The following is a 26,151-nucleotide window of genomic DNA, read 5'->3' on the forward strand; positions in this document are numbered from 1 at the left end:
TAGAACAATTTACAGACAGTTGTACGGTTATTACTACTGTGAGGTTATGTCCTTCGAGTAAAAACGAGTACTTATTCACCTCAGTGTTCTAGAGGGGGTTATTGGGGGCTATTTTCCTTGGAAATTTCACCTGATAGTCAAGGAATTTAAATAAAATAGAGTAAATTTATAATTAGTCAGTTTGCTGATAATATGCCTTTGTTGTTGTTGTTTTCATTTTTTTTTGTAAAAGAACTTATGATCTCTAAAGGAACAAAATTAATTTTTCTCAAACGCATCTGGTCTGATTGTAAATGTTATGATATGTCAGATTTTAGCAATCTGCAATCTTGATTTAAATACTTTAATAAAGTATAAAGTATATCAAAATAATAAAATGATTTGTTGTTGAAAGGAACATTTGAATACCACTCCTAGATTTCCTATTTAAGCGATTTGAAATTGAGGTTGACTCATGTAATTTTTTTGTACTTCTGAATGTGAAACTGGTGATCATCTCTGTTTCAAATTGTCCTCATGTGAGTTTATTTTGGTCAGACATTTACAGTTGACTCTATCTGAAAATAGTCAACATTTCCATGCTTACTTATTGTTTCTTTTATGAGTGGGTTGAACAACAAAATTTCTGATATTGTTAATCTAATTATTATTCTGGGTAAATACCATTTTAATTCTTCTTAAAATCATCAATTAATGTAATCTGTCTAACTGCATGTCTTTGGACTGTGGGGGGAAGCTGGAGAACCAGAGGAGAATATGCAAGCTCCACACAGAAAGGCTATAGCGAGATTGTGGATGTAAACCCAGGACCTTTTTGCTGTGACACAATAGTGCTAAACACTGTGTTGCCAAGCTCAAAATATGTATATGTAGATTCTTGCTCCTGATCATACAACAAACAAACAAAAAGATAGCTCTGCACTGCCAAGTGGGTCATTTGAAATGACCAGCTGGATAGCACAGCATTCCCATTGGACTGGGTGTTGGATCCAGCTGGATAAGTGTCTTGTGTGGTCTAACTGTCCAAAGGTTTTGCCTCCTATATTGACCAGGAAGAGAAACTACGGGGTTTCAACCATGTTTTCTAGGATAGGATTTGTAAGCCTATATAATAAATATCAGGACTAAAGATATTTTAAAATGTTGTATTTTTTTAGTATCTTACTTATAGTTAAATAAAAATATTTTCATTTTTGGACGTTTACTCGCAACTGCAACCATCAACCCACCCAAACGAGCAAGGCGCGAACACTCCTCCCAGTCGCAGGGGGCGCTGGAGACAATTCCATAGCCATCTTTTGTGGCGCTGTTTCTGTATCGCATTTCCTGTGCGTAGCAGCGGCAATGCAAGTGATTTTGGGGGAATTTGATATACCTTTTTCTGAAAAAGTAAAGAATTTGGCCGAGTTTTTACATACATATTCTGGCTAAGTGGTTCGCTGGAACAGAAGTTAAACATGGATATCCCCAGTCCTCCCGAAGGTGAGCCGTACACCACAGCTATTTTAAATTTCGATTCAACGTAAGCGAGCACCCGTGCTATCTGCTACATAGCTAACAAAACCATTGGATTTAGCATATTGATTAAGGTCACCGATCACAAGTGGATGAATGTTTAACCAGGCTCTGTGTGTAAGCATTGCACCAACTAACGTGAAAAATAGTGTAGAAATAATCCAGTAATGGAGAGTAAACGTTAGTTGTTCCAACTTTTCACGGCTGCTGGCTTTTAAGAAAAAGAACCCCCATAGAAAGAAGATCCCTTATAGATATTTTTGTGCTACAGCAGCACGATTAAGAGTAGAATTACAGCCAACTGATTTAATAATACTATGTAGAAATATGGAAATAATGATTATGCAACCTCTTTCCTAGATGTTTCTGTTTCAGAAGAAATTCATTATTTTCTAAATCTGTTTTATTTGTTTTTTTAAAAGCACTTTAGACACTATTATTTCTGTCTGTTTCAGTGTCTCTGTTTTGAGGTTTTTACAACAACATTTTTCACTGTATTTATGTCTTCTTTTTTTTTTTTGTACAGATCAGGAGCTTCGAAATGTGATTGATAAGCTGGCCCAGTTTGTTGCCCGAAATGGCCCAGAGTTTGAGAAGATGACGATGGAAAAACAGAAGGACAACCCTAAGTTTTCCTTCCTTTTTGGGGGCGAATACTTCAGTTACTACAAGTACAAACTTGCTATGGAGCAACAGCAACGTATGTAGTTAAACTGACACGTCAGGATAAAAACAGAATTTTCACATAGAGGTCAATTTAGTATTGCAATATTAAGTTCATTTGATGTTCAGCACTTTGGATTTCTTACTATGATTGAAATATTCAAACTAAAAAAAATGTAATAAAAAAACAGTTTTTACAGATAAAAGCGAAAAAAACAAAACAACCCAGTACATGCACCAGATATGTTGGCAGAATTATTTACTTTTCTGTTTTGGGGTGAAACTGTTAATTGAACAGTCCAACATTGTATTGGTAATGTGAATCTGTTTTAGGCATGGGTTTTCCTTTTGATTAAAGGCTTTAAGACTCCCTTTATATCATCACCTTGCAACAGTAGTCCTTGTTCTGCTTGCAGCCTTCGTGAGCTGCAGAGTCAGTTCTCTAGCTCACAGAAAATCTCCCCAAAAGCAGAACAAGGATATCAGTCACTAAATGCACTAAAGACAGTGGATTTGGAATCTCACTACAGGATAAAAGGTGTCCAAATGACACTTTGGTCTGGCTTAATAACAACCTGGCAAGGAACTGTGGAAGGAACTGTTGAAGCTAAATTTGAAAATACAAATCTTTAAATTTAGAATCTCTTCAATAATCAAAGACACATTGGTGGGGTCCAAAGAATAATTTTCATATCAGACATTTGGGTAGGAGGATTAGTAGATGAAGCACTGTTTTGTACTATCTTACAGTGCGCTGTCTACACATACAGCTTTTTCGGCAGTCTTCAAGGAGACATACAACAAGTTCCAAAATTCTGTCACTCTCCATGCTTTTAGGAGGTTGAGGTGGTATACTTGTGTGGCACCAATCCTGTGTCCACCCCACTTCACAATCTATGTCCCCCACTCGCCAAATGGCCATAAAGGGTCCTTGTCAGTTGGCGAGTAATTTTGAATTGCAAATGGGAAGTAATACGTGTATTTTACCTCCCAGTTTGAACTGAGTCTAGTGCCTCTGTTGTACAGGTGCTGCTGACATTCCTTTTATCACTCAGCCGTAAAAGGCTGATGGGGTTTCTTGTTACCCTGTTAAGGTCAGAGGTCAAATCTTCTGAGAATCTTGTGGATGCAATACCGCAAGAGGGAAGTCCCCTAGGATTTTCAAATTGATACCACAGGTGCATCTAGTAAAAATGAATGCCATACTTTGAGAACAAGATGACAGGATTTTGAAACTGATACCATAGGTCTGTTAGAAGGCTGAGGGTAGCACTGGCGACTGCCGGTATTTATGATTCAAGTTTGGTGTTTTTATTATTGTTGTGTAGGACAACAAAATAACAACATTTTCGCAACCCCTGTCCATGCAAAATATTCAAAAAATGTGCAAAATGCAAATATTTAAAAGTACACATGAAGAAGAAAATAATTAATAGAATAAAAGAATACAAAATACGTACAAGGTCATAAAAATTATGTGCAAAGTTAAGAACATTATGAAAATTTAGTAATGACTTCACAAGTTGTATGTGCAAGTTTCACAGTATAGCAGTGTAGTGCTATTACACAGAAGTTGTAATAGGAAGGCTAGCAAGCATGTGTAGACTGTGTGTATGTGTGTAGCAGCATTTGAGTATAGTTGATGTACATAGGGTCAAGTTCTGTTCTTGACTGTCTGAAATCCACCACAGTCTCCTTGGCTTTGCTGCTGTGTAGTATAAGTTGTTGATGGGGCACCAGGCGATTAGGCTCTACACTTTTTCTCTGCAGTCTTGTTGTTAATGGAGATCAGGCCAATGACTGTGTGTTGTCCGCAAACTTGATGATGGTGTTTGTCACGTTTGAAGGTTGAACAGGTCTTACAGAACAGGGCTCAGCTCACATCCCTTTGGTACATTGAGGGTGGAGGATGCGCATTTGCCCATCCTGACAGTCTGGGGATAGTTGGTTAAGAAATACAGGGTCCACCTAAAGATGGTCGGGCTGAGACGGTTTGGGAGTTTGGACACCAGTTTGTGGGGACACTGGTATTGAAAGCAGAACTGAAGTCCAGGAGGAGCATTCTACAGTACCTGCCTGTTTGTTGAAGTGCTCTAAGGTGGTATAGAGTGTAAGGCTGATGGCTTCTTCTGTTGACTCTGGTCCAGAGTGGCTGTGATCACTTAATGTGAGCCACAATCAGTCTTTCAAAGCATTTTGCTATCATCAGGGTATGTGTAGTTGAATGATAGTCATTTAGGCTGCTCTTAGTTCTTTGTTTTGGAATGGGCACAGTGGTTGTAGTTTTGAGGCATGTTGTGCACTCCCAGAAATCAAAGAGAGGTTAAAGATGTTAGTAAAAACCTCTGCAAGGTGGTCAGTGCAGGTCTGCAGAACACACTCCAGAACACCATCAGGTTCTGTATCCTTTCTGGGTTTAATTCTCTGCAATAACACTCCTAATGTCATTTCTTTCCAATGACAGTTCAGGCTGGGCTGGTAGGGGATGGAGGTAGATTTCGCTTGCATCATTGTACCTGCATTGTACCTGTGTTTGAGATTTGCTTTTGCTAGGCTATAAGATGCCGTGTCCTGGGCTTTGTAAGCAACATCCCTGATTTTAAGCAGCTCTCTGGCCTCTTTATTGACCCAGGGTTTCTGGTTTCAGAACACTTTGATTAGTTTCAATGTGATGACCAGGTCAGTGCAGAAGTTGATGTAGTATAGAACAAATAATCTGTACACTTCTACATCAGAGTCCATAAAAGTGCTCCAGTCTGTTTATTCAAAGCAATCTTGAAGTAGACAAGGTCTTAATCATTCTGTTGGTTGGTTTAGTTCTGCAAATGAGGGGTTTGTAGGTCAGTATCATTAGCAAGGAGAGATGGTCAGAGTATAGTTGATGTATAGTACATGACTCTGTCATGAGCACACCCTCCCAACATTGTCCTACCAGTTTATTAAACCTCAGCCAGTCCGTCCCCAAGAATCAAGGGGGGCACAAGGCAGACTGTGTTTAAACTGGAAGCAGCGCCCAGAACTGCTGCAACCTGAAGAAAAAGAGCAGGAACAAAGGGGTTAGTTTGGTGTCGGCTTGTTGAAGTGAGGTGCTTCTTCCTCAGAGCAGGGACTGAACGGCTTCCAGCCGGCTACATACTTTTATTTATATTTTGAAATCTTTGAAATATTACTTTTCAAAAGAAGTCAAAATAGTAATTGTACTAACTATGCACAAATTAAATCTTTAAAAAGCAGTAAAAATATATGAAACTTCCCACATGCAGCTTCAGCAAATGCTGCTTTAGAGAACCTTCTCATATTCTTGCATGAGGAGCAATCCAGTCACGTCCTTATTGTGAGGACAGCAGTTCTTTGAGCAAAACACAAATATTTTCTTGGCATAGATGCTTTACAAAGAAGTGAACTTAATATGAGAGTAAATTACATTATTTACTGTCCTACAGTTGGCTTTGATTACTGAAACATAGTCACCTAATTAGCAGCCTGATACTAGAAGCAGAGTGTTTAGTTTTGCATGGTGTTCTTCTGTCAGTTGTGTGATACCACTGAAATGCATTAAAGTTTGCCTTTCTCCACTTAGATCCCTCTACCCACGATGGGGAGGAGTATAAATCTAAAGGTATTTATTTAAAATCAGAATTTTCAGATACATTTAAAAATTCTATTTGGAAAGTCACATGTTGTTATGCACTTTTTTGCCAGATGACACAACATTTGTGCTTTAAAATACTTTGCTTTGTTTTCATTTTGCATGTTCACATTTTTTGCTTTTTCAGTGAATTTCTCTTGGCCATACCTTCTTAATGATCTTGATTAAAATGCTTAATCCTCCATCTCGAAGCAGGTTTGATTACATGCACAGATACAAAGACACAGACACAAACAGAGCAGGGTGTTGTTTGTCCTGTTTGTCTGTAACATGCTTCTGCTCAGGGCAGCTGTAGAATAAGGGCTGCACAATTTAAAAAATGTCAGTATTGGTTGAACTAGTTTCTGCATTATTTTCCTCATTTTTGGAAAAGTCTTGGCCCAGATCAGCTTGTTTATTTCTTGGTACTCAAATTAGTACTACAGTCAGTACTATAGTATTACAGATATTATTGGCAAGTGGCATCAGAAGCTAAATGTTAAGCTAAGACAAAGTTGTTGTTCTTCTTTTTTATGATTATTATCATCAGTTCAAATGCTGTAATAAAATAATTCCCAAATATGGGATGAATACAGTTTTATTTATCCAGTAATACAAATGTAATCCTCCTGTAATTACTGAAAAGTTTATGATTATGTTCTGAACATTTTATATTATTAAGTGATAACATTTACTTGGCCTTGTTTCACTTTTGTTCTATAAAATGAATTTTACTGCATTAATATCTTTGGTGATAAAGGGCCAGCAATAAGACTGTTAACATATTTAATGTGTTCTCTATTAGTTGAAATTCCAGCAGTGGAAAAATTGGCTTGGTACAATCCACAAAACATTTCTAACATTTATTCTGCATTACAAATTGAACGTAGTCCTTTGAAGTCCTCTGTCTGTACTTGTAACTTTGTAACTTTAAAGAATAGTTCAGTTTGGCTTTGGTAAACATTGCAAAGCGTATCCTAAAAGTATCATTTTAGGAAAGCTAATATTGCATATACCTTGCAGTATTGATACTACCTTTCCAAATATACATGCTGTCAAATAATTTGACACTAATGCATCCTCTGCCATCAAGGATTCAGGCTTTTGAACTGACTGCTGATGACAAGCCAGATGTTCCCTCTCCTCTTTAGTCTGGAAGAGCAGCATTCATAGTTTCAAAAACAATTTCAAACTTTGATTCATCTGACCTCTGAGCGGTTTTCTATTTTGCCTCGGCCCATTTTAAGTGAGCTTTGGTCCTGAGAAGACAGCAATGTTTCTAGATCATGTTCATATGTGTCTACTTTTCATGATAGAGCTTTAACCTGCGTTTGTTGAGGGGACTGTGAGCTGTGTTCTCACACAGTGATTTCTGGGAGTGTTCTTGAGCCCATGCACAGATTTCCGTCACAGAACCATGCCTGGTTTTATTGCAGTATTTGAAGGTCGTGGACATCCAATACTGATTTCCTACCTTGTCCCTTGTGCACAGTGATTTCTCTAGATTCTCTGGAAATCTTTTAACAATATTATGTATGAAATTGTTTCTCAGTTTTTAGATAGTTTTTTGAACATTGTTGAAACTCTGCCAATTTTTGCTTCTGTTGTAGATGCCATCAAATTTAAAATTAGCAAATATTTTTCTTAGGGTGATGTGGCTCAGCAGGTATAGCGGGTTGTCTACCAATCAGAAGCTTGGTTCACTCCTCGGCTTCCCCATTCTGCACGTTTACGTATTCTTGGACAAGCTATTGAAACCCTAGTTGTGTGTGAATGTTAGACAAGGTTAGGGAAAGAAAAAAAGCACCTCTGTGACTATGTTTGACATTAGGTGAATGGGACTTGTAGTAAAAAGCTCAGAGTAAAAAAATGCTAAATAAGTACTGTCCATTTACCTTATAAAACTGTAGATGTTCTCAGATTAAGCATCTGTATTCTGTTGTGAATAAAGCAAGGATTTAAGAGATTTGCAAATATTGCATTCTGTCTTAAAATTCACAGTGTCCATACATTCTCGGAAGTCTTGGTACAACAGAAATGTATTTTGATTTTATCGAGCAGCCCAGCCTGAGTTTGTGGCGATGCCAACAGGTTACCTCAGCGCACCAGTTGTTTCTGCAGCAATCAGCAGTACCAGGAGGGGATGTGTTGATACTGATTGCATGTCTTAAATTGTGTTCACTCCTCTACTTGGAACATTTCATGTAGGCCATGTTTTATTTCTTCCTCAGAAAACCATATTGGCAGATTAGCAGTATTTCTTTTTCTCTTCATGATTTATTAATTATGTTCATGGCCATCATGTTGTCATCAGCAGCAGCTATACAAAAGAAACACTTCGTCTTAAGGACTGAACATTCAGTCCTGTTTTTGCTTGTTTGTTTGTTTGTGCAGAAATATACAACCCTGGTACAAAAGATGTGGTTGATATCCCTCCTCCACTGATGCCGATGATTGCTCCACCTCCAATACCTCCACCCTCTGCGCCCGCTATAGATGAGCTCATTCAACAGAGCCAGTGGAATCTGCAGCAGCAGGAGCAGCATCTGCACACGCTCAGACAGGTGAAGTGGAAAGAAGCATAGCCTTCCCTCCAGGAACATTTATTCCCGTGTACTGGTTGTTGATGAACGTTTTTGTTTTGAAGTCTGTCTTTGCTGAATGTTTCAGTTGTCCGGAGTTGATTGGAGAATTTTTTGTGAGGGCATGACAATTTCGGTTTTGCACATATAACTTCTTTACAGAAGAGTAACTCTCTGTACTAACAAAACTGGGACCCACTCTTGAATGCTTGGAGAGAAATGAAGTCGTTATCGCTCCATGCATTAAACAAAATAATAACGAAGAGCATGTGATACAAGAAATAAACACGCTGGAGAGATTATATCTCTCGGCTGGTCTGGGAACACCAAGGCGTTCCCTCGGAGAAGCTGGGGGAGGTGGCCGGGGAGAGGGAGGTCTGGGTGGATGTGGTACAAGTGGCTGAGGGGACATCACAAGACCAATGTTGACCAATAAATTTTCTAATGCTTTCTCAATGTAGGAACAGGTCACTGCAGCCATTACTTTAGCTATGGAGCAGCAGACCCAAAAGCTGCTGCTGGAAACACAGTTGGACATAACAGAATTTGACAACCTGCTTCAACCCATTATAGACACCTGCACCAAAGATGCCATCTCGGTAAGGACATAACGATAGGATTTTCTATGAATCAGGGCCACACAGGAAATCATTCCTCCCATTGGCTTTCTCTTTGTACAATTCCTTCATGTAAAGAGTTATTATAATTAGAGCTATTTACATTTCACTTTTGTTTTTCTTCCTCAGGCTGGTAAGAACTGGATGTTCAATAATGCCAAGACCCCACAGCACTGTGAACTGATGACATCACATCTACGCAACCGCATCACTGCTGATACAGCTCATTTTGAGCTGCGCCTACATCTTATCTACTTAACAAATGACGTTCTTCATCACTGGTACCCAAACCTAAATACACTCATGAACCCATGTAGTTTACTTGTGTACTTTATCCGTGAGAAAACTAATAATGGAGTAGCATTATAAGTAATCTGAAAGAGGGTAAAATCAATTTTCCTCACTGCCTTTCTCTTTCCTGTTTGTTTTTTTTTTTTTCTACGCCTTCTGTTGATACTGCCTAAGGGAAGCATGTATAATGTAAACACAATTGGTCCTGGCATCATTAGCACTGAACTCCATAATTAACCTTCGTATGTGAAGAGGACTCTTACATGAACAAATTGGAGTCTGTTAGATATATAGAATGCAAACCACTGCAGCACAGTACCTTTAATACCTACAGTATGCTCTAATAGCCAGACAATGTTATGGTCAACAGTATTGTACGCTGCACAGAGAGGAGTCCACTGTCAGAGGCCATAAGAAGATCATTTGTAACCTTCATTAAAGCTGTTTCTATGTGATTAGCTCTGAAACCTGCTTGACACGCTTCAAATAAGCCAAAGGTTTGCGTGGCTCTTCTGGTTCTCCATAGTTTAAAGTGTATGGGAACAGCTTGAAACAGGTAATATGTCAGAATAGTGGAGATATTTTTTTTTTCATGTTCCAGTTAGGAAGGTTTTTTCATGTTTTTTTTGTTTTCCATCCTTTTTTAAAGAATAATTGAGGTACCAAACTGTGAGAGAATTCTAATAATTTGACTCTTAGTTATGTAGTTTAGTTGTTGGTCTCTGTAAGGTGCACCTTTGACTGTTTTATATTACACAGGAATATTGCAGATGGGGCTGATGAGTGAAGCTCACTCAGCCCATTAACTGAGCTTAGCATTCAGTGTTCTGATGGCAGGATAAAAGCTGTTTGTCAACCTGGCTGTCCTGGGCGTTTTGTTGAACGGGTGAGAAAATTCGGCAGAAGTTTTCTCATCTCTCCAGAGTAAGGTCCAGCCAGTGATCTTTTGCGCTGTCTAATGACCCTCTGCATGTTTTTCTGCCACCAAGCCATAAGTATACCAGGCATTGTTGTAGGTCAGGACACTCTCTGTGGTGCTGCAATTAAAAAGCCACCAACAGTTTCTTATCCAGATGGTTCCTTTTAGCATCTTAAGGATGTGGTGTCCTTGTTGGTTTTAACGGTTTTAACGGCCATGTTGTTGTTAGTGGTTCATGACAGGTCCCCAGGAACTTAAAGGAGGACACTTGCTGATTACAGTCCCCGTTGATGTGGAGAGCAACATGTTCTGATTGCTGAAGTCAATCACTACCTCCTTAGTTTTGATGGTGTTGAGCAGAAGGTTGTGTTCTGCTCAACACCATTCTGCCAGTTTTTTTACCCCACTCCCTGTACGCAGTCTTGTCCCCTCTGCTGATGAGGCCAATAACTGTTGAATTGGAGGAGGGAGGTGTACAGGAGAGGGCTCAGCACACAGCTTTGCCCATGCTGTGGGTCAGCATGCAGGAGCCAGGCATTGCTCATTCATTGTAGTATTGTAATGGATTACAGTGGGGCAAAAAAGTATTTAGTCAGCCACCAATTGTGCAAGTTCCCCACTTAAAATGATGACAGAGGTCAGTAATTTGCACCAGAGGTACACTTCAACTGTGAGAGACAGAATGTGAAAAAAAAAATCCATGAATCCACATGGTAGGATTTGTAAAGAATTTATTCGTAAATCAGGGTGGAAAATAAGTATTTGGTCACCTCAAACAAGGAAAATCTCTGGCTCTCACAGACCTGTAACGTCTTCTGTAAGAAGCTTTTCTGTCCCCCACTCGTTACCTGTATGAATGGCACCTGTTTGAACTCATCATCTGTATAAAAGACACCTGTCCACAGCCTCAAACAGTCAGACTCCAAACTCCGCCATGGCCAAGACCAAAGAGCTTTCGAAGGACACCAGGAAAAGTATTGTAGACCTGCACCAGACTGGGAAGAGTGAATCTACAATAGGCAAGCAGCTTGGTGTGAAAAAATCAACTGTGGGAGCAATCATCAGAAAATGGAAGACATACAAGACCACTGATAATCTCCCACGATCTGGGGCTCCACGCAAGATCTCATCCCGTGGGGTCAAAATGATCATGAGAACGGTGAGCAAAGATCCCAGAACCACACGGGGGGACCTGGTGAATGACCTGCAGAGAGCTGGGACCAAAGTAACAAAGGTCACCATCAGTAACACACTACAACGGCAGGGAATCAAATCCCGCAGTGCCAGACGTGTTCCGCTGCTGAAGCCAGTGCATGTCCAGGCCCGTCTGAAGTTTGCCAGAGAGCACATGGATGATACAGCAGAGGATTGGGAGAATGTCCTGTGGTCAGATGAAACCAAAGTAGAACTTTTTGGTATAAACTCAACTCGTCGTGTTTGGAGGAAGAAGAATACTGAGTTGCATCCCAAGAACACCATACCTACTGTGAAGCATGGGGGTGGAAACATCATGCTATGGGGCTGTTTTTCTGCCAAGGGGACAGGACGACTGATCCGTGTTAAGGACAGAATGAATGGGGCCATGTATCGTGAGATTTTGAGCCAAAACCTCCTTCCATCAGTGAGAACTTTGAAGATGAAACGAGGCTGGGTCTTCCAACATGACAATGATCCAAAACACACCGCCCGGGCAACAAAGGAGTGGCTCCGTAAGAAGCATTTGAAAGTCCTGGAGTGGCCTAGCCAGTCTCCAGACCTCAACCCCATAGAAAATCTGTGGCGGGAGTTGAAAGTCCGTGTTGCTCGGCGACAGCCCCAAAACATCACTGCTCTCGAGAAGATCTGCATGGAGGAATGGGCCAAAATACCAGCTACTGTGTGTGCAAACCTGGTAAAGACCTATAGTAAACGTTTGACCTCTGTTATTGCCAACAAAGGTTATGTTACAAAGTATTGAGTTGTATTTTTGTTATTGACCAAATACTTATTTTCCACCCTGATTTACGAATAAATTCTTTACAAATCCTACCATGTGGATTCATGGATTTTTTTTTTTTTCACATTCTGTCTCTCACAGTTGAAGTGTACCTCTGGTGCAAATTACTGACCTCTGTCATCATTTTAGGTGGGGGAACTTGCACAATCGGTGGCTGACTAAATACTTTTTTGCCCCACTGTATGTGCCTCAATGTTTTGTTTGTGATTCTTTTAATGTTTTACACAGCCAGCGGAAGCAGCAGAAGGACTTGTTGGCAGCGCTGCAGAAAGTTGTTGTTCCAATCTACTGCACAAGCTTTCTAGCTGTAGAGGAAGAAAAACAGCAGAAGATCACCAGGGTAAATACAGACACATATTTTCCAAGTCTAACACACTAACTGGTTTTTCTTTGCTATAGCAGCTTCAGCTATGAATATTCATTCATATCAGTTTATTAGTAGCTTAGATCTGGTGATTAAAAGGAAGTTTTTTCTCCTCCATTTATTGAACGGAAAAAGGTTTCTGTTTCTGACATTCCTTCTCCCTTCACAGTTGTTGCAGCTTTGGGAGAAAAATGGGTACTTTGATGAGGAGACCATTCAACAGCTCCAGAATCCAGCACTGGGCCTTGGCCAGTACCAGGTGACAGGAACATGTCTTAACAATCAGATTTTAGAGTTGGACCCAAATATTTCACTTTCAGGATTTTTGTTGTGTAAGTATTGGGCACTATGGTGTTGCAGTGGTTACCACTGTTGCTTCACAGTAAGAAGGTCTCTGCCACAGACTGTTGATCTGTCCAGCTTGTAGCCCTCCCCTTGTTGGGTTAGCCTCCAGGCCCCTGTGACAGGAGGCAATGTCAGGCGTTTTTATCCCACATGCTGTGAATGCATCCCCCCTCCAAACTGGAAAATTTTCTACCTGGGACACTGCGCTGAGCATGTGTGTTTTTATACTACCAGATGGCGGAAAATATGGTGATAGCAGAATGTTCAGATGAGCAAGGGAATGAGACTATAATTGAAGAAAAGTCAGACGAGCTAGTTCCAAAGAGAAACAGCCCTGGATCAATAATCTGGCAGTGGTTTGGATTTCATAAGGATATCAAACAAAATGCTGTAATTTGCAAAAGATGCCGTAAAGTTATTGCTGCAAAAGGTAGCAATACCACGAACGTATTCCACCACCTGAAAAGTCATCCCCTGCAAAATGAAGAATGTTTTCAACTCAGCATGTCAACACCTCCCCACACAGCCAAAAAGAAAAAGTGCTGTCGCAGTTCTACATATCAGCAAGAGAAAATATATCCCAGTAGCTAATAAATGTGACCTTCTTCCCAACAACTACGGCTCTATGGACCAGCAGCAGTCGTTGGAATCTGTCAGAAAGTAGTCAGGTGTGCATCACCCCGGATAACAGGAGTAACATAATCAAAACAATATATATGTATCTATCTATATATCGATCTATTGATCGATCTAGATTTGTGTGTGTGTGTGTGTGTGTGTGTGTGTGTGTGTGTGTGTGTGTTTTTCCTCATATTACCCGGCCCCATTCATGGCTTTTTTTGTATTTTTCCCACCATAGACTTTATCTGGTATTTTGTTGTTTCTTTCAGGCGTCCCTGATAACAGAATATGCTGCAGTGGTGCAGCCAGTCCAGTTGGCCTTCCAGCAGCAGATCCAGGCATTGAAGACTCAGCATGATGAGTTTGTTGCTAGTCTGAAGCAGCAACATCAGTCACAACCGCAGTCTGCCCCTGTAGGACAGCTAGCTGCCCCAGCTGAACCGGAAAAGCCCCCCCCTATGACTACGCAAGCTGGTGAGTGGAAAAACACTCAACCAAAGCAGAGGCACAGCCTCATGCATGAGCTCATGTCAACTGCTTATACAGTTGGGGAAATAATTATTTGATCCTCTGCTGAATTTGCGAGTTTGGTCACTTGCAAAGAAATTAACAGTCTGTAATTTTTATGGTAGTTTAATTTTAATGGAAAGATACAACAATACAGAAAAAACACATAAATACATAAAAGTTATAAACTGATTTTCAGTATTTGATCCTGTTGTGGAAATTTTGTGCATTAGATAAAGGAGGTTATACTGCTGGAGTTGTCTTGTGAGCAGTTTATTCTTACAAGTACTTACAATTCAGTACAAGGCACTGATGGTGTTGTGGTGAGGAATTCACCAAACAAAGGATCCAACAGGGGAGAGATGCAGGGATCTGATTCATGCTCAAAATTTCTCTTTCTAAACATGGCGTGAACTAATCATTTGATTCGGGTGTGTTGACCCAGGGGGATATCTAAAACCTGCAGGCCCTTGAGACCTGGAGTTGCCTACCCCTGATATAGACTTTGCGACTCATTTTATGTCTCTAAAAGCAACATTTCCCTGCCTGGGCTGCCTTGCCCGCTGCTTGTTAGTCTGTTTCAATTGAGGCCTGTGGGGCACTATCAGCCAATGAAACAATAGACACATTTCTGTGTTTTTGTCGATGAATATTTCACACTTTAAGGCTGCCTGTTTATTTAAGGGAGATGACCAATACAATATAATCACAGATGATAGATTAAATAGATTTTAGGTAGATGCTTATGCATTCTTAAAGTCTTATATGTTGAATTGATGTCATCTGCCAGTCAGTGCTGGTCTCCATGCCCGTGTTACTGTACATGACGTTTTAGCACAAACACTTTAAAGGTGATAATTTAGGACTTCAGCAATAATACAGACAGCAATGTAGCTAAACCTGACCAAGTCCATGTATGTTTGTTTTATGATGTCTCTTTTTTGTGTTCAGGAGATGTAAAGCTTCCCATATCAGGTCCTCCTCCGGGAGAGTTTGATGGATCTTCATCCAGACCACCAGACCCCAGCAACCCTAGTGGTCCCTCAGATATACCCCCCACAAAGCCTGCCTGGTATGACCCTCAGCATATGAGCCCCTGGAACCCCAACCAGCCGGTAAAGACCTTTTTGTGTGTGTTTCTTGTGTGTGTCTGTGTGTGTGAGTGAGGGAAAATATTGAAAGATACAGAAGGAGAGTGCATATTTGCTGGATATTCTCAACTACAGTGGTGTGTACAGCCTTTCCTGATTTCCTATTTTTTTTTTATGTTTATCACACTTAAATGTTTCAGATCATCAAATACATTTGAATATTAGGCAAAGATAACACAAGTAAACACACAATGCAGTTCCTAAATAAAGGTGTTTAATATTAATGGGGAACCAATTAAAACTAGGGCTGAACGATATATCGCATTTGCGATAATATCGCGACATGATCAAGTGCAATTTTCTAACCGCAAAGGCTGCGATTATACTCTGGACATGTCCAAATTCATGGGCTGCATCCTCCTGAGGCCGCATTTGTAGACCGATTACGTCACAGCGACGCGCCGAAGGCTGTCCAAATTCGTAGACTCCTCCGAATGTAGCCGACAAATGCGTCCTCCTTTTCCCCGAATTTGAAGGATGGGTCGGGTGTGTCCTTCGTGGCCTACCATATCCCAGAATTCATAGCGCGGCCCAGCCAAACTCCAGTTTCCAGCAATGGCGGCCGCTACTAAGTTTTAAAATTACTCATACTAATCTTTCTGGGTCACAAAATAAACTTTTAACATATTTTCAGGCGAGAAAGTAGTTGTGTAAACATCAAATATCTGCTCGGTTTATCAAGATATCCCATATTTGCAAAAGTGCTTCGACGTTTTCAGAGGCATCTGCTACCCACCAGCTCGACAGCTAGCCGGGAGCTCGAGGGTTACTGATGCGGCCGAGAACGGCACAACTCCCGGCACATCATTTTCAGATCACCGCGGAGTTTCGCTGCTCGGGTTAAACGTAATATATAAGTCACTTAGACAACCTAAAAATGTTATTGTTGGGCTTTTTTCAGTGTTTTGTTTGTTCGTGAGTAAATCGGTTTGGCTGAGATTAAAGTTATTAGATTAGATAAAATAAAACTTTATTAATCCCCCGGGTGGGTTCCTCCTTGGTTTTCACACAGCTGACTAAACGTCAAACAGAAAACTTATTAAACAGAAGTATGAGACAGTCGAGAATTTACACCAGTGTCTGGTTATATTTTAGATAGCAAGAAGCAGACGGCCGAGTTTATTAAACTCCACCGAGACAGCGGTGACGCTAATCAGAAGGCTAGACCGTCCAATTTCACGCCTTTAAATTTTAAAGGCGTGTTTGTGTGTGTGTTTATACAATTGCTATTATGTTTGCACTTTATGTGTAATGTTACTGACTGCAGAGATCAGTAAGATGTGTGTATTTTTTATTTATTAGTTTTATTTATTTCATATTATTTTTTAATTGAATGACTGTCTAGTAGTTCACAGATGTCGAAAAACTGAGTGTGGTAAAGCCACTGATTTTGTTTATGTATATTTCTGCAATCTGCACATTGTACTGACTTTCATTTTAATGTTTACACCAGGGTTCCTTGTCAGCACTTTATGCTCAGATGTTTGTAAGCTAAAAATAAACTATTGTGTATGTTCAAATATACTGTTGTGATTGAAGAAGTTAAATAAAAATGTCAGTCATCAATTCATTCATCACCTCATGTCATCATAACAGAGGTCTGTCTTCCAGGAAAGAACAGTTTAAAATTAATGTAATATAGTATTGGCCATACTATATGATGTATTGCTTGTCTTTGTTTAATAATACAGAAGACAAAGACCTTAAAAAATAATCGCATATCGCATCGCAATATTGGGGCAAAAAATCGCAATTAGATTATTTTCCATAATTGTTCAGCCCTAATTAAAACCTACATTACCCTGTAGCTGGAGAGGCAGTTAGGACAGAGGGCGATTTTACTCTAAGTGAACATTAAGAGCGTGCAAGAAACAGTGACAGCTTTGCAAGCCACTTTGTTATTTTGTGAAGCCATAGTAGGTCACAATGTGACAGAGTTGTAGTCTGTTGTTATAACATATTGTTATCGTATCAATGTAATTAGCCTTAAATTCTACAACAGTTCCCACACTTCCTTTGTGTTTGCCACCAGTCCACTGACAGATAGTATGTGCCGGCAGCTCAGAGAATCTAATGGAATTTGAAAGAGGTGTTTTCACGCTGAAAAAAACAGGGCGATATTTTAAACCTTTAAAAGAAAGCCAGCCCATCAGAATAAAACAAACACAACGTGCACCAACTGAAGGTGCGTCTGACAACAAAGGAAAAGTTTCTAAGTACAACAGCGAGTTGGAAAAGGAGTTTACGTGGCTGATTTACGATGCTAAGGCACAACTTTTATTTTGTCAGCACTGCTCAGAAACAGCAAAAAAGAGTAAATCAGACATTCTTTACATTGTGGGAAACAAGATATTTTAAAGAGTTGATGTTGAAAAACACCACATTGCATGCTTGTGCTGCAACTTTTGAGCTGTGCCAAAAACTAGCAACCTTTGTAGCACCAGTGCTATAAGCTAGGAATGTTAACATACATTCAGTTTTATATATCACAGCAACAGTCCCCTGAAGGCACTTTATCTTATAAAGTAAAGAGATTAATAATAACTAATGCAAAGTGGTTTATAAACACATAGCAAGTGAAAAAGAAATACTCAGTTTTGTACCAGCAGCCTATGCATATTGCTGTGTAACTAATAGCTCTTTTCCACTGGTACCTACTCAGGTTGGCCCGGCATGGTTTTTAGAATAGAATAGGCCTTTTATTGTCATTGTACATGTATGACAAAATTGTGGGTGCTCCACACCAACTGTGTCGGAATAAAATGGAAACAAAGCAAGAGAAGCATGTTAAAAAATTAGGCACACATTAGATAGCAAAACAGTTGCAAAATGCTGGGAAGTAGGACAAAGAGAAGACTTGGTCTGTTTGTGTGTGAGTGGCCGGAGTGATGGGGGTTACTCAGACCATGGCTCAGGCTGGTGACGTGGGTGGGCAGGGGTGGGTTGCAGGGTGATAGTCCGAATGGTCCAGGGCAAGAAGCGGTTTGTGAGTCTGGAGGTGTGGGAGCAGAATAAACCTTTTGGGATTTACTTTCCTGATTTCTTTGCGCATACATCAAGACTGTTACCTGGTAACATGTTTTCAGTTATTTCACACGTTTTAGTTTACTACATAATTCCATATGTGTTCATTCAATAGTTTAGATCGCTTCAGTGAGAATCTACAATGTAAATAGTCATGAAAATAAAGAAAAACCATTAAATGAGAAGCTGTGTCCAAACTTTGACAGGTAGAGTAGTTCTCCATACTCTCCGCTCAGTTTTTAGCTATTCTGTACAGCCAACAGCCTGACCCTTCGCCATGTCCCTGTAAATCGCTGTGTCACAACTCAATATTCCATCTATTTAGCTTGCAGTTATTATTCTTTTATCCAGCTACAGTCTACTACCCACTACATCAATGATAACAGGTGCCTAATGCGGCTATTAACTGAGTGACAATAGTTAAAACAGCTAATTTGATCATATTTGCTGGCCAGGTTAACATTTATAATAAATGTTTAATACTTCAAGAAAATGGTCAAAGAAAAAGTCTCTTCTGACTTTTTGAACTGCAGCATTGAGCTAAGGTAAGAGTATGAAATAGAAGTCGGTCACACTGGCCTCACTTGAGCTGACCTATCCTGGGTCACTCTGGATGACAGCTACAGGAGAAAAACATCTTCTGACAGAATGGACGTGTCATTGTGGGCTTTTTAACTTTTTCTAATTCCTGTCATTAATGCTGAAGGAATACTAGTGTAGCCACACTACATTGTCACCTTGGCCTTGCCCATCTAGTGACATGTCTCTTAATCATCACAGTTCCTCACTTTGCAATTTACTAGCAAGCTCAGGTCGTGGTCACATCCTTTCTGTCTCGGCTCTTCCCCAGCCTCCTTTTGATCCAAACCAGCCACCACCACCTTGCCCTCCTTGGAACAGCCATGAGGGGATGTGGAATGATCAGCGGGACCCAGGAAACTGGAGTGGAGGTCCTGGTAGAGAAGGAGGTCCTTGGAGTGGTCCAGGTGGGTCTGAGCACGCTCCTCCATCTTGGAACTCGTACGACCAGCAACCACCATGGGGAAATCAGCCGGACCAGCCTCCCTGGGGTCAGAGGGAGCCACCATTCCCTCCACGCATGCAGGCATGTGGGAGAACATTTCTGTGGTTTTACTTCCTCTGCTATTTACTTTGCATTTACAACTTACATTTACACTGCATCCTTTTCTGAATTTGACTTAAGTTTCTTTTGTTGCACCAAAGATGCTAGAGCTTCTTACTTACATGAATGATTGTGGTGTTTCACTTGCATTTTTACAGAGGCCGCCCCATTTCAGAGGACCTTTCCCTCCTCACCAGCAGCCACCTCCTTTCAACCAGCCCCCTCCGCCCCCACACGGCTTTGGACGTTTTCCCCCTCGCTTTATGCAGGAAGACTTTTCTCCCAGACATCACTATGACAGACCACCCTATACACCACATCGATTTGACTATGCTCAAGGAGAATATCCTGGAGGTTAGCGGAGAGACTCAGAGTCATAGATCAGAGGAGATGCATGTTTCTGCGCCTTTTAATTTTCAGGTGTATTTTAACAGTCTCCAAATATGTTTGACAGATATGCCGGGTCCTCCTCCCCACCACCATCCCAATCAGAGGCTTCCTCCACCAGGGATGGGAGCTGAACATCCTCCCTGGAGTGGAGGCCAGCACCCGGAATTTGGCCCACCGCCACATGGTTTTAATGGCCATTCACCTCACATGCGTCATCGCCAGCATCCAGTGCAAGATGATCCCAGTCTGGTGCCAAATGTGCCCTACTTTGACCTGCCAGCTGGTCTCATGGCTCCGCTTGTTAAAGTAAGTCCTCTGCTTCTCATTGTAGGACAGGGGAATGAAAATAAATACAAATGTAAAAAAACAGTAAAAGCTGCCATTATGGTTCAAGTAATGCACTTCTTATATACTGCTGTTTTACTATTTTCTCCCAGTCACACACATCCATACAAGTGTAGTTTTTTTCATACACCACACAAAAAGAGGTACCGTGGTGGTTTTTACAGTTTTTAGCATGGATTTTGTACTGAAGTGGCATCCAGAATAGACACATTTAGCCCCAATAAAGTTTGCATGCCTTATGGTCTTACTGTTACTGTCAACTGTACAGCTTGAGGACTGTGACTATAAACCTCTGGACCCTAAGGACATTCGGTTACCTCCACCCATGCCACCCAGTGATCGCCTGCTAGCTGCTGTGGAAGCTTTCTACAGCCCACCATCTCATGATCGGCCTAGGAATAGGTACGAACACACACTTTTTGTGCAAGACAGTTAAACTTAATTTAATAATAGAATTTAAAAATATAAATCGATGAATAGGTGATTCAGTTTAACTCTTATTTATTTATATAGCACCAAATCATAACAGGAGTCACATCAAGACACTATATAATGCTGGGTAAAGACCATAAAATAATAAAGAGAAAACTCCAACAATCAGATGACCCCGTCTGAATGTTGGCATTTTCTCTTGACAAGCACTTGGTGTCAGTGGAAAGGGAAAAGTTAAGGATAACTTGTGAAAATTGCAGAGTGCTGTATAAAAACATAAAAAGTAAAAGTAAAAAGTGGTGAGTGAAGAAGAAATGCTCAGCAAAGAACTACCTGATAATAACCAATTACAATAGCAAGCCTAGAAGAAATAAATATCATCTGACCTCATAGGTAGATGAAACTGGTTACCTTCTGAATACCAATAAAAATGTATGCTGCTTATTAATAATGCTGCTTAAGGGAAGCATTTATAATATAATACTAAAACAGTTGGGTCACATGACTGCTTTTTAAGTAATGGCTTCTTACCTCTACCTTAAAGGCCTAAAAGCTAAATAATAGAAATAGATCATACTTAAAGATTGACGCGTTGTGTAATGGTAGAACTTCTATGAAAAGTCTTGTAGGGACTGTGACTAGTTTTGAAATATGTCTGTAAGATGGCTATTACAGTTGGTGTAAACGAGGTCTCTTTGTCAGCCAGGCTATGGTGCTAAAAAGAAATGCAGGGTTGTTCATGTTTTGTTCAGTCAGTAATCGTAAGTAAGATTTACTAACCTTATAGAAACTAAATTAGTGAGACATTTCCTCTCCAGCTTACAGGTTATCTGCTGTAACTTCCTAACCCTGAACTCTTTCATGGCATGCATTTTTAATTTCTCTCTGCTATTTGGGCTGATTGGGCAAATTTAGTATTATGGTTTAGACAACCCAAAATGTGATGTTCACATATGTGGAGGTTAAGGTGTTTGTTTGTGAATTATACCTGGTCGAGTGTTCCGCAACCAGGACAAAAACCGCATTGTTCCTCCTGTATGAGAGATCCGACTAGCAGACAAACTCTCCGTTCCAGCAACCTGGGATAGACTTTAAAGTCTGAGAAGTGTGATCCTCTATAGTTGGAGCACAGCCTTGGGTACCGCTTAGTCTTTTGTAGCTGTTTATCTGCAGAAATTGCTGTAGAAACTGGGTGAAGTACTACTACTTTGTTTAAAAATTGCAGCGAATAGTGATTACACGTATTTGTGGTTGGTTTCTCATTCAGTGAAGGCTGGGAGCAGAACGGCCTGTATGAATTCTTCAGGGCTAAGATGAGGGCCAGAAGGAAAAAGGATCAGGAGAAACGTAACAGGTGAGCTTTTCCTTCATAATAGAGTATCCTCTCTTTTTCCATCTCTCCTGTGCTACAAATATCAAAACACATCATATTTAAACTGATTTTTTTAAACTTGACTGTTGTTTGCTAATCATGTCACCAGGTGTCATTATTCACGTCACATCTTTATAATACAGAAAAAAGAAATAAAATAATGTTTATTGCTTCTTCTTTTAGTTTTACAGCACTTTGGTCAGTGATTGTTGTTTTCAAATGTGCTTAATAAAGTGAATTGTCTTTTTAAAAGGAGGATGTTATGCTTTTCAAAGTATTAAACAGTTAAACCCAGAACTTTGTATGTTCTGATAGTTTTATCATTTCTCCAATGATGACTGGTTCTAGTGGTCGTGGAGGCAGCCGCTCCAGGAGTCGCTCTCGCAGCCGAGGGAGGTCTTCGTCTCGCTCCAGCTCTCACTCCTCAAAGTCCTCCAGGTCACGCTCCCGTTCATCACGTTCCCGCTCCCACAGCCGCTCTCGCTCCTACTCACAATCCAGGTCTGTATCCACACATCAAAGCATGGCACCTTCAGTCGTGATTTGTTAGAACCTGCGAAGTCTCATTCACAAGCTATGAAATGCACTCTATTTCCACCAGTTCTTGATTTTCCATCGTGTTTGCTTACCCCAGCTCCCACGGTCATTTTGTTTAATAATCCGCTTGATCATTTACAATCAAACATTACCGCGGAATGAAAGTGGAATATTTTCACATAATCACGGCCAAATTTAACACCAGGAACTTGATGAGTTGGACTAAAGACCTGTAAATACAGCAGATCCTGTGACAATGGCTTCTTGATATTATATTTCTATTAGGTTTACGCAGTGAAGCCATAATGACTCTGCATAATGCGTGTACATGGAAGTCTTTGTGTATCATTAATTCAATGCATCTCTGACTGAATAAATGTTTTTTCTTTTTTTGTAATTGAAGTCTCTTATTTAAAAACGATGCTGTTGGATATAATGAATGTGTTTTGGGCTTTGAGTGCTGAATATGACTGAAGTGTGATTCATGTTCAACCAAACTCTTTAGGTCCAGGAGTAGATCCAGGTCATCTCGTAGTCACTCTCGCTCCAGGTCTCGATCCCGCTCACATTCACCCACCAAGCGACGGCGTGGCCCAAAATCTCGGAGCTCCTCCCCTCCGTGAGTTTCTTCACTACTCTTTCATCATATGCTTTGCTAAAAAACCTTTATCCTGTAGTGTAATGATGAATTTCTCTCGTGCTTTCTGTAGTTCCACAGCAGTGCTGGGCACAACTTCTTCAAAATTACCTGTAGACACCAGGTTAGGGGAGGAGAACAAAGGTCATCAGCTACTGATGAAGATGGGTACGCTCTAATTATTATGATTTACATTTTATTTAATTTTTTAAATCCGGTAAGGATGTTTGAAGAATGATATTTTTGGATATTTTCTGAAGCGACCTAAAATGACTTCCTGTCTGCTGTAGGTTGGAGTGGCTCAGGGGGCTTGGGGGCTAAAGAACAGGGCATCCAGGACCCCATTAAAGGAGGCGATATCAGGGATAAATGGGACCAGTACAAAGGTGTGGGGGTCTCACTGGATGACCCTTACGAGAACTATCGCAGGAATAAAAGTTACAACTTTGTAGCTCGCATGAAAGCAAGAGAAGAAGGTACATAAAATCTTTTATTCAGGAATTACTCACGAAAATAAATTGGGTTGTCCCTTATCTAACTCCTCCTTTTCTGTTTGTTTTTCTTTCTGGGTCAGTCAATCGGGAACCCCAGGAAGCCCCTTCAACTGACTGATGCAGTCAAATTGTGTGAAACAACCCTCTCCTCCTCACCACCGCCACCACAGAGCTAACTTTTTTTTAATTTTAGTTGGTTTTCCACCCAGGATTTGTCACTAGTCCCAAAAGTCAAAACTAAAGGAGAACACTATTCATTTTTAAGTGTCTAAGAGTGCAAAGAGCTTTTGCTGCCTCTAAGTCAAGTTTGTCCAAGCAGAACATGTACAGTGTGTAGATGTGACAATTGACGCTAACAATAGCAACATCACAGGAGTCAGCTAAATCATTTTTGTTCAGCTTGGACCCTCGAATAACTATCTGTTTAATTTTATTATATTTCATGTAAGTGTTCATAATTCTACAGACTGAAAACAGAGCTCTCAGTCACACTCAACATTTAGGACATAATAGAAGTGAATAATGTGTATTAAAGCAGTGCTTTTCTTTCACTTGCGGTGGATTGTCAAAATAATTCTTTAATAAATAATAAAAGCAGTGCTTTTTTTCATAAATTATTCCTTTTTGTGGAGGAATTGGTCTTAAAGAAAACTGCTTACTGTGGAAGGTGTCAAAAGTCTCAGAAGAGTGGGTTCTGAAAATAAGATGTGGCCAGATCACTATTGGTAAAACAGAAATGTCATATGTGAGAACTGAGCATTTAAGGCGAAAGTAGAATAAAGGTATGGTTGTTCTTCTTGTGAATCTTCTTCTTAAGCAGCTTATTATTGTGATATTTTCTTTTTCAGGTAACAACTTCTCTTTAGATATGTCTTTTAGTTGTAGTGTTAAAATGAAGCTCAACAATTCCACTGTATTTTTATCCACAAGCACACTGTAGAGACATGATCTAAATAAACAATTCTGACAGCTCACAATGGGCCTTTTCTTTCTGTTTCCACGATCACTCATCACACTGTCCTGCTGGCTTGGCCATCTCCAAATGGTCACCAGCATGCAGTGTCTAATCTTTTTTTCCTGGCAATTTTTAATTCAATCAAAAGTGTAACTAATAGGTAATGAAATCCTCAAATTATATGATCCTAAGATTCTGCATCACTAGTTGTAAAAGTCCGCCTGTTATTTTGACCAAGCACAGCATTCTTACTGAAACCTGTAATTGTGCCTTTTCCATCATATTGCCAAATGCAATATTTCTGGACCCTTTTAAGTTCATAGCTCTTTGATGAACATTATATTCAGTATATACTGTATTCTTTCATGGCTGCTACTCAGATGGTTTTGTATTTACACTCAAACTTGCCTAAGAAAAATATTTGATACACGATTGTCTCATATGATATAAAGTCCAAGTGTTGACATTTTAAACTCAGAAAGGCAAAGATCAGCTTTACAGAGACAGCATAATAAACAAGAAGAAGCCTCAGGGGGACCCAGGCCCCTGGAAGGACACCTATCACTTGTCTGCCACAACCAATTCGGGGTAAAAGGCAAGAAAAAAGTCAAACTAAAGCAAAGAACCAAACTTTTATAGTTACTGATGATTAAGTACGGTAGAGGTGTATAAACACAAAGAGAGGAGTCAAGAAACAGTCATTGTGTCATAGGAAGCCCCTGTGCAGCCTAAACCTATGGAAGCATAAATAAGGTGTGGTTTAGCATCACCTGTGATCCAGCGCTAACTAGAAATTTCTAAACCTAGATTCAAGTTGCAGAAAGTCTCTCTCTCTTGAATCCAAACGGGTTCCAAAGTAAAGCGGGCTGGATAGCTGAAGACTAGCTCTGTGCTCTCACCCATTCTTTTACAAATATTTGTAAAAGCAGTCTGCATGCAGAGGTGCTTGATTTATACATCTGCTGCCATTAAGTGGTCTGAACAACTGAATTCAACGATTTAGATAAAGTGCAATAAAGTGTATATAAGTGAAACAGAACATTAATTGGTGCTGCCAAATGTCTGTTTGTCTATCCATCCATCAAGATGACCTTAAGAGCTTTGAAAGCACTCAAAATAAAATCTATTATCATTATTAGTGGAGCTCGAGTATGTGAAGTTTCACCAATCTATGCAACTTCATGCTGTGAAAATACTGAAGCATGTCCCTCATAACTCTTGATAGAGAGTTTGAAAACTTACTGCTTCAACACACATGTATGCAAGTAGTGACAACTAAACAGAACAGTGCATATAGTAATTTTATGTTCAGAAACCGTAAACTGTAAAACAGTCTCTACTCAGAGGAAAACTGCATGTATTACAGTTTTTCCCAATTGTTTACACACAATTACTTGGACTTCAGACACAATGACTACAACATGTAACTGATGCACCCCCTGAACCAATTCTGCTAAACTACAAGTGCAATTTCTGCTTTACACTCAAATTGCAGTTTTACAAAGCACTACACACAATTCTCTGCATTTGGGACAATTTTCATAAAGAAAATCTCTTGTTTGCACAAGAAACACACTGTCATTCAAAAGTATAAACTCAGTTGCGCTACTTTGCATACTAACTCATCACATTGCTAAACACCT

At 40.0% G+C, this 26,151-nt stretch overlaps 1 protein-coding gene across 2 annotated transcripts; it reads left to right on the plus strand.

Annotated features, from left to right (window-relative positions):
• Positions 1-1,310: 1,310 nt before the first annotated feature.
• On the plus strand, positions 1,311-24,530 carry cherp (calcium homeostasis endoplasmic reticulum protein). Of its 2 annotated transcripts, XM_004569298.2 has the most exons (20): positions 1,311-1,482; positions 2,042-2,215; positions 5,759-5,797; positions 8,201-8,370; positions 8,850-8,987; positions 9,135-9,286; positions 12,440-12,551; positions 12,745-12,834; positions 13,811-14,015; positions 15,000-15,163; positions 19,074-19,328; positions 19,505-19,700; positions 19,801-20,042; positions 20,350-20,483; positions 21,781-21,867; positions 22,234-22,386; positions 22,928-23,041; positions 23,133-23,227; positions 23,350-23,535; positions 23,634-24,530. In XM_004569298.2, the coding sequence occupies exons 1-20, from the start codon at positions 1,458-1,460 to the stop codon at positions 23,669-23,671; spliced, it is 2,769 nt and encodes a 922-aa protein (XP_004569355.1). In that variant the 5' UTR covers positions 1,311-1,457; the 3' UTR covers positions 23,672-24,530. The 2 variants fall into 2 exon arrangements, with proteins under 2 accessions (XP_004569355.1, XP_004569357.1); XM_004569300.2 differs by lacking the exon at positions 5,759-5,797.
• The last annotated feature ends 1,621 nt before the right edge of the window (positions 24,531-26,151 follow it).

The sequence above is a fragment of the Maylandia zebra genome, linkage group LG17 (genome assembly GCF_041146795.1).
Source record: "Maylandia zebra isolate NMK-2024a linkage group LG17, Mzebra_GT3a, whole genome shotgun sequence".
Lineage (NCBI taxonomy): Eukaryota > Metazoa > Chordata > Actinopteri > Cichliformes > Cichlidae > Maylandia > Maylandia zebra.

Excerpts from the sequence above, each read along its gene's own strand:
- cherp (XM_004569298.2), top strand. The coding sequence starts at position 1,458 with ATGGATATCCCCAGTCCTCCCGAAG. Across the intron at positions 14,016-14,999 it reads CCCTATGACTACGCAAGCTG|GAGATGTAAAGCTTCCCATA; the intron begins GTGAGTGGAAAA and ends TTTTGTGTTCAG. Across the intron at positions 19,701-19,800 it reads TCAAGGAGAATATCCTGGAG|ATATGCCGGGTCCTCCTCCC; the intron begins GTTAGCGGAGAG and ends TATGTTTGACAG.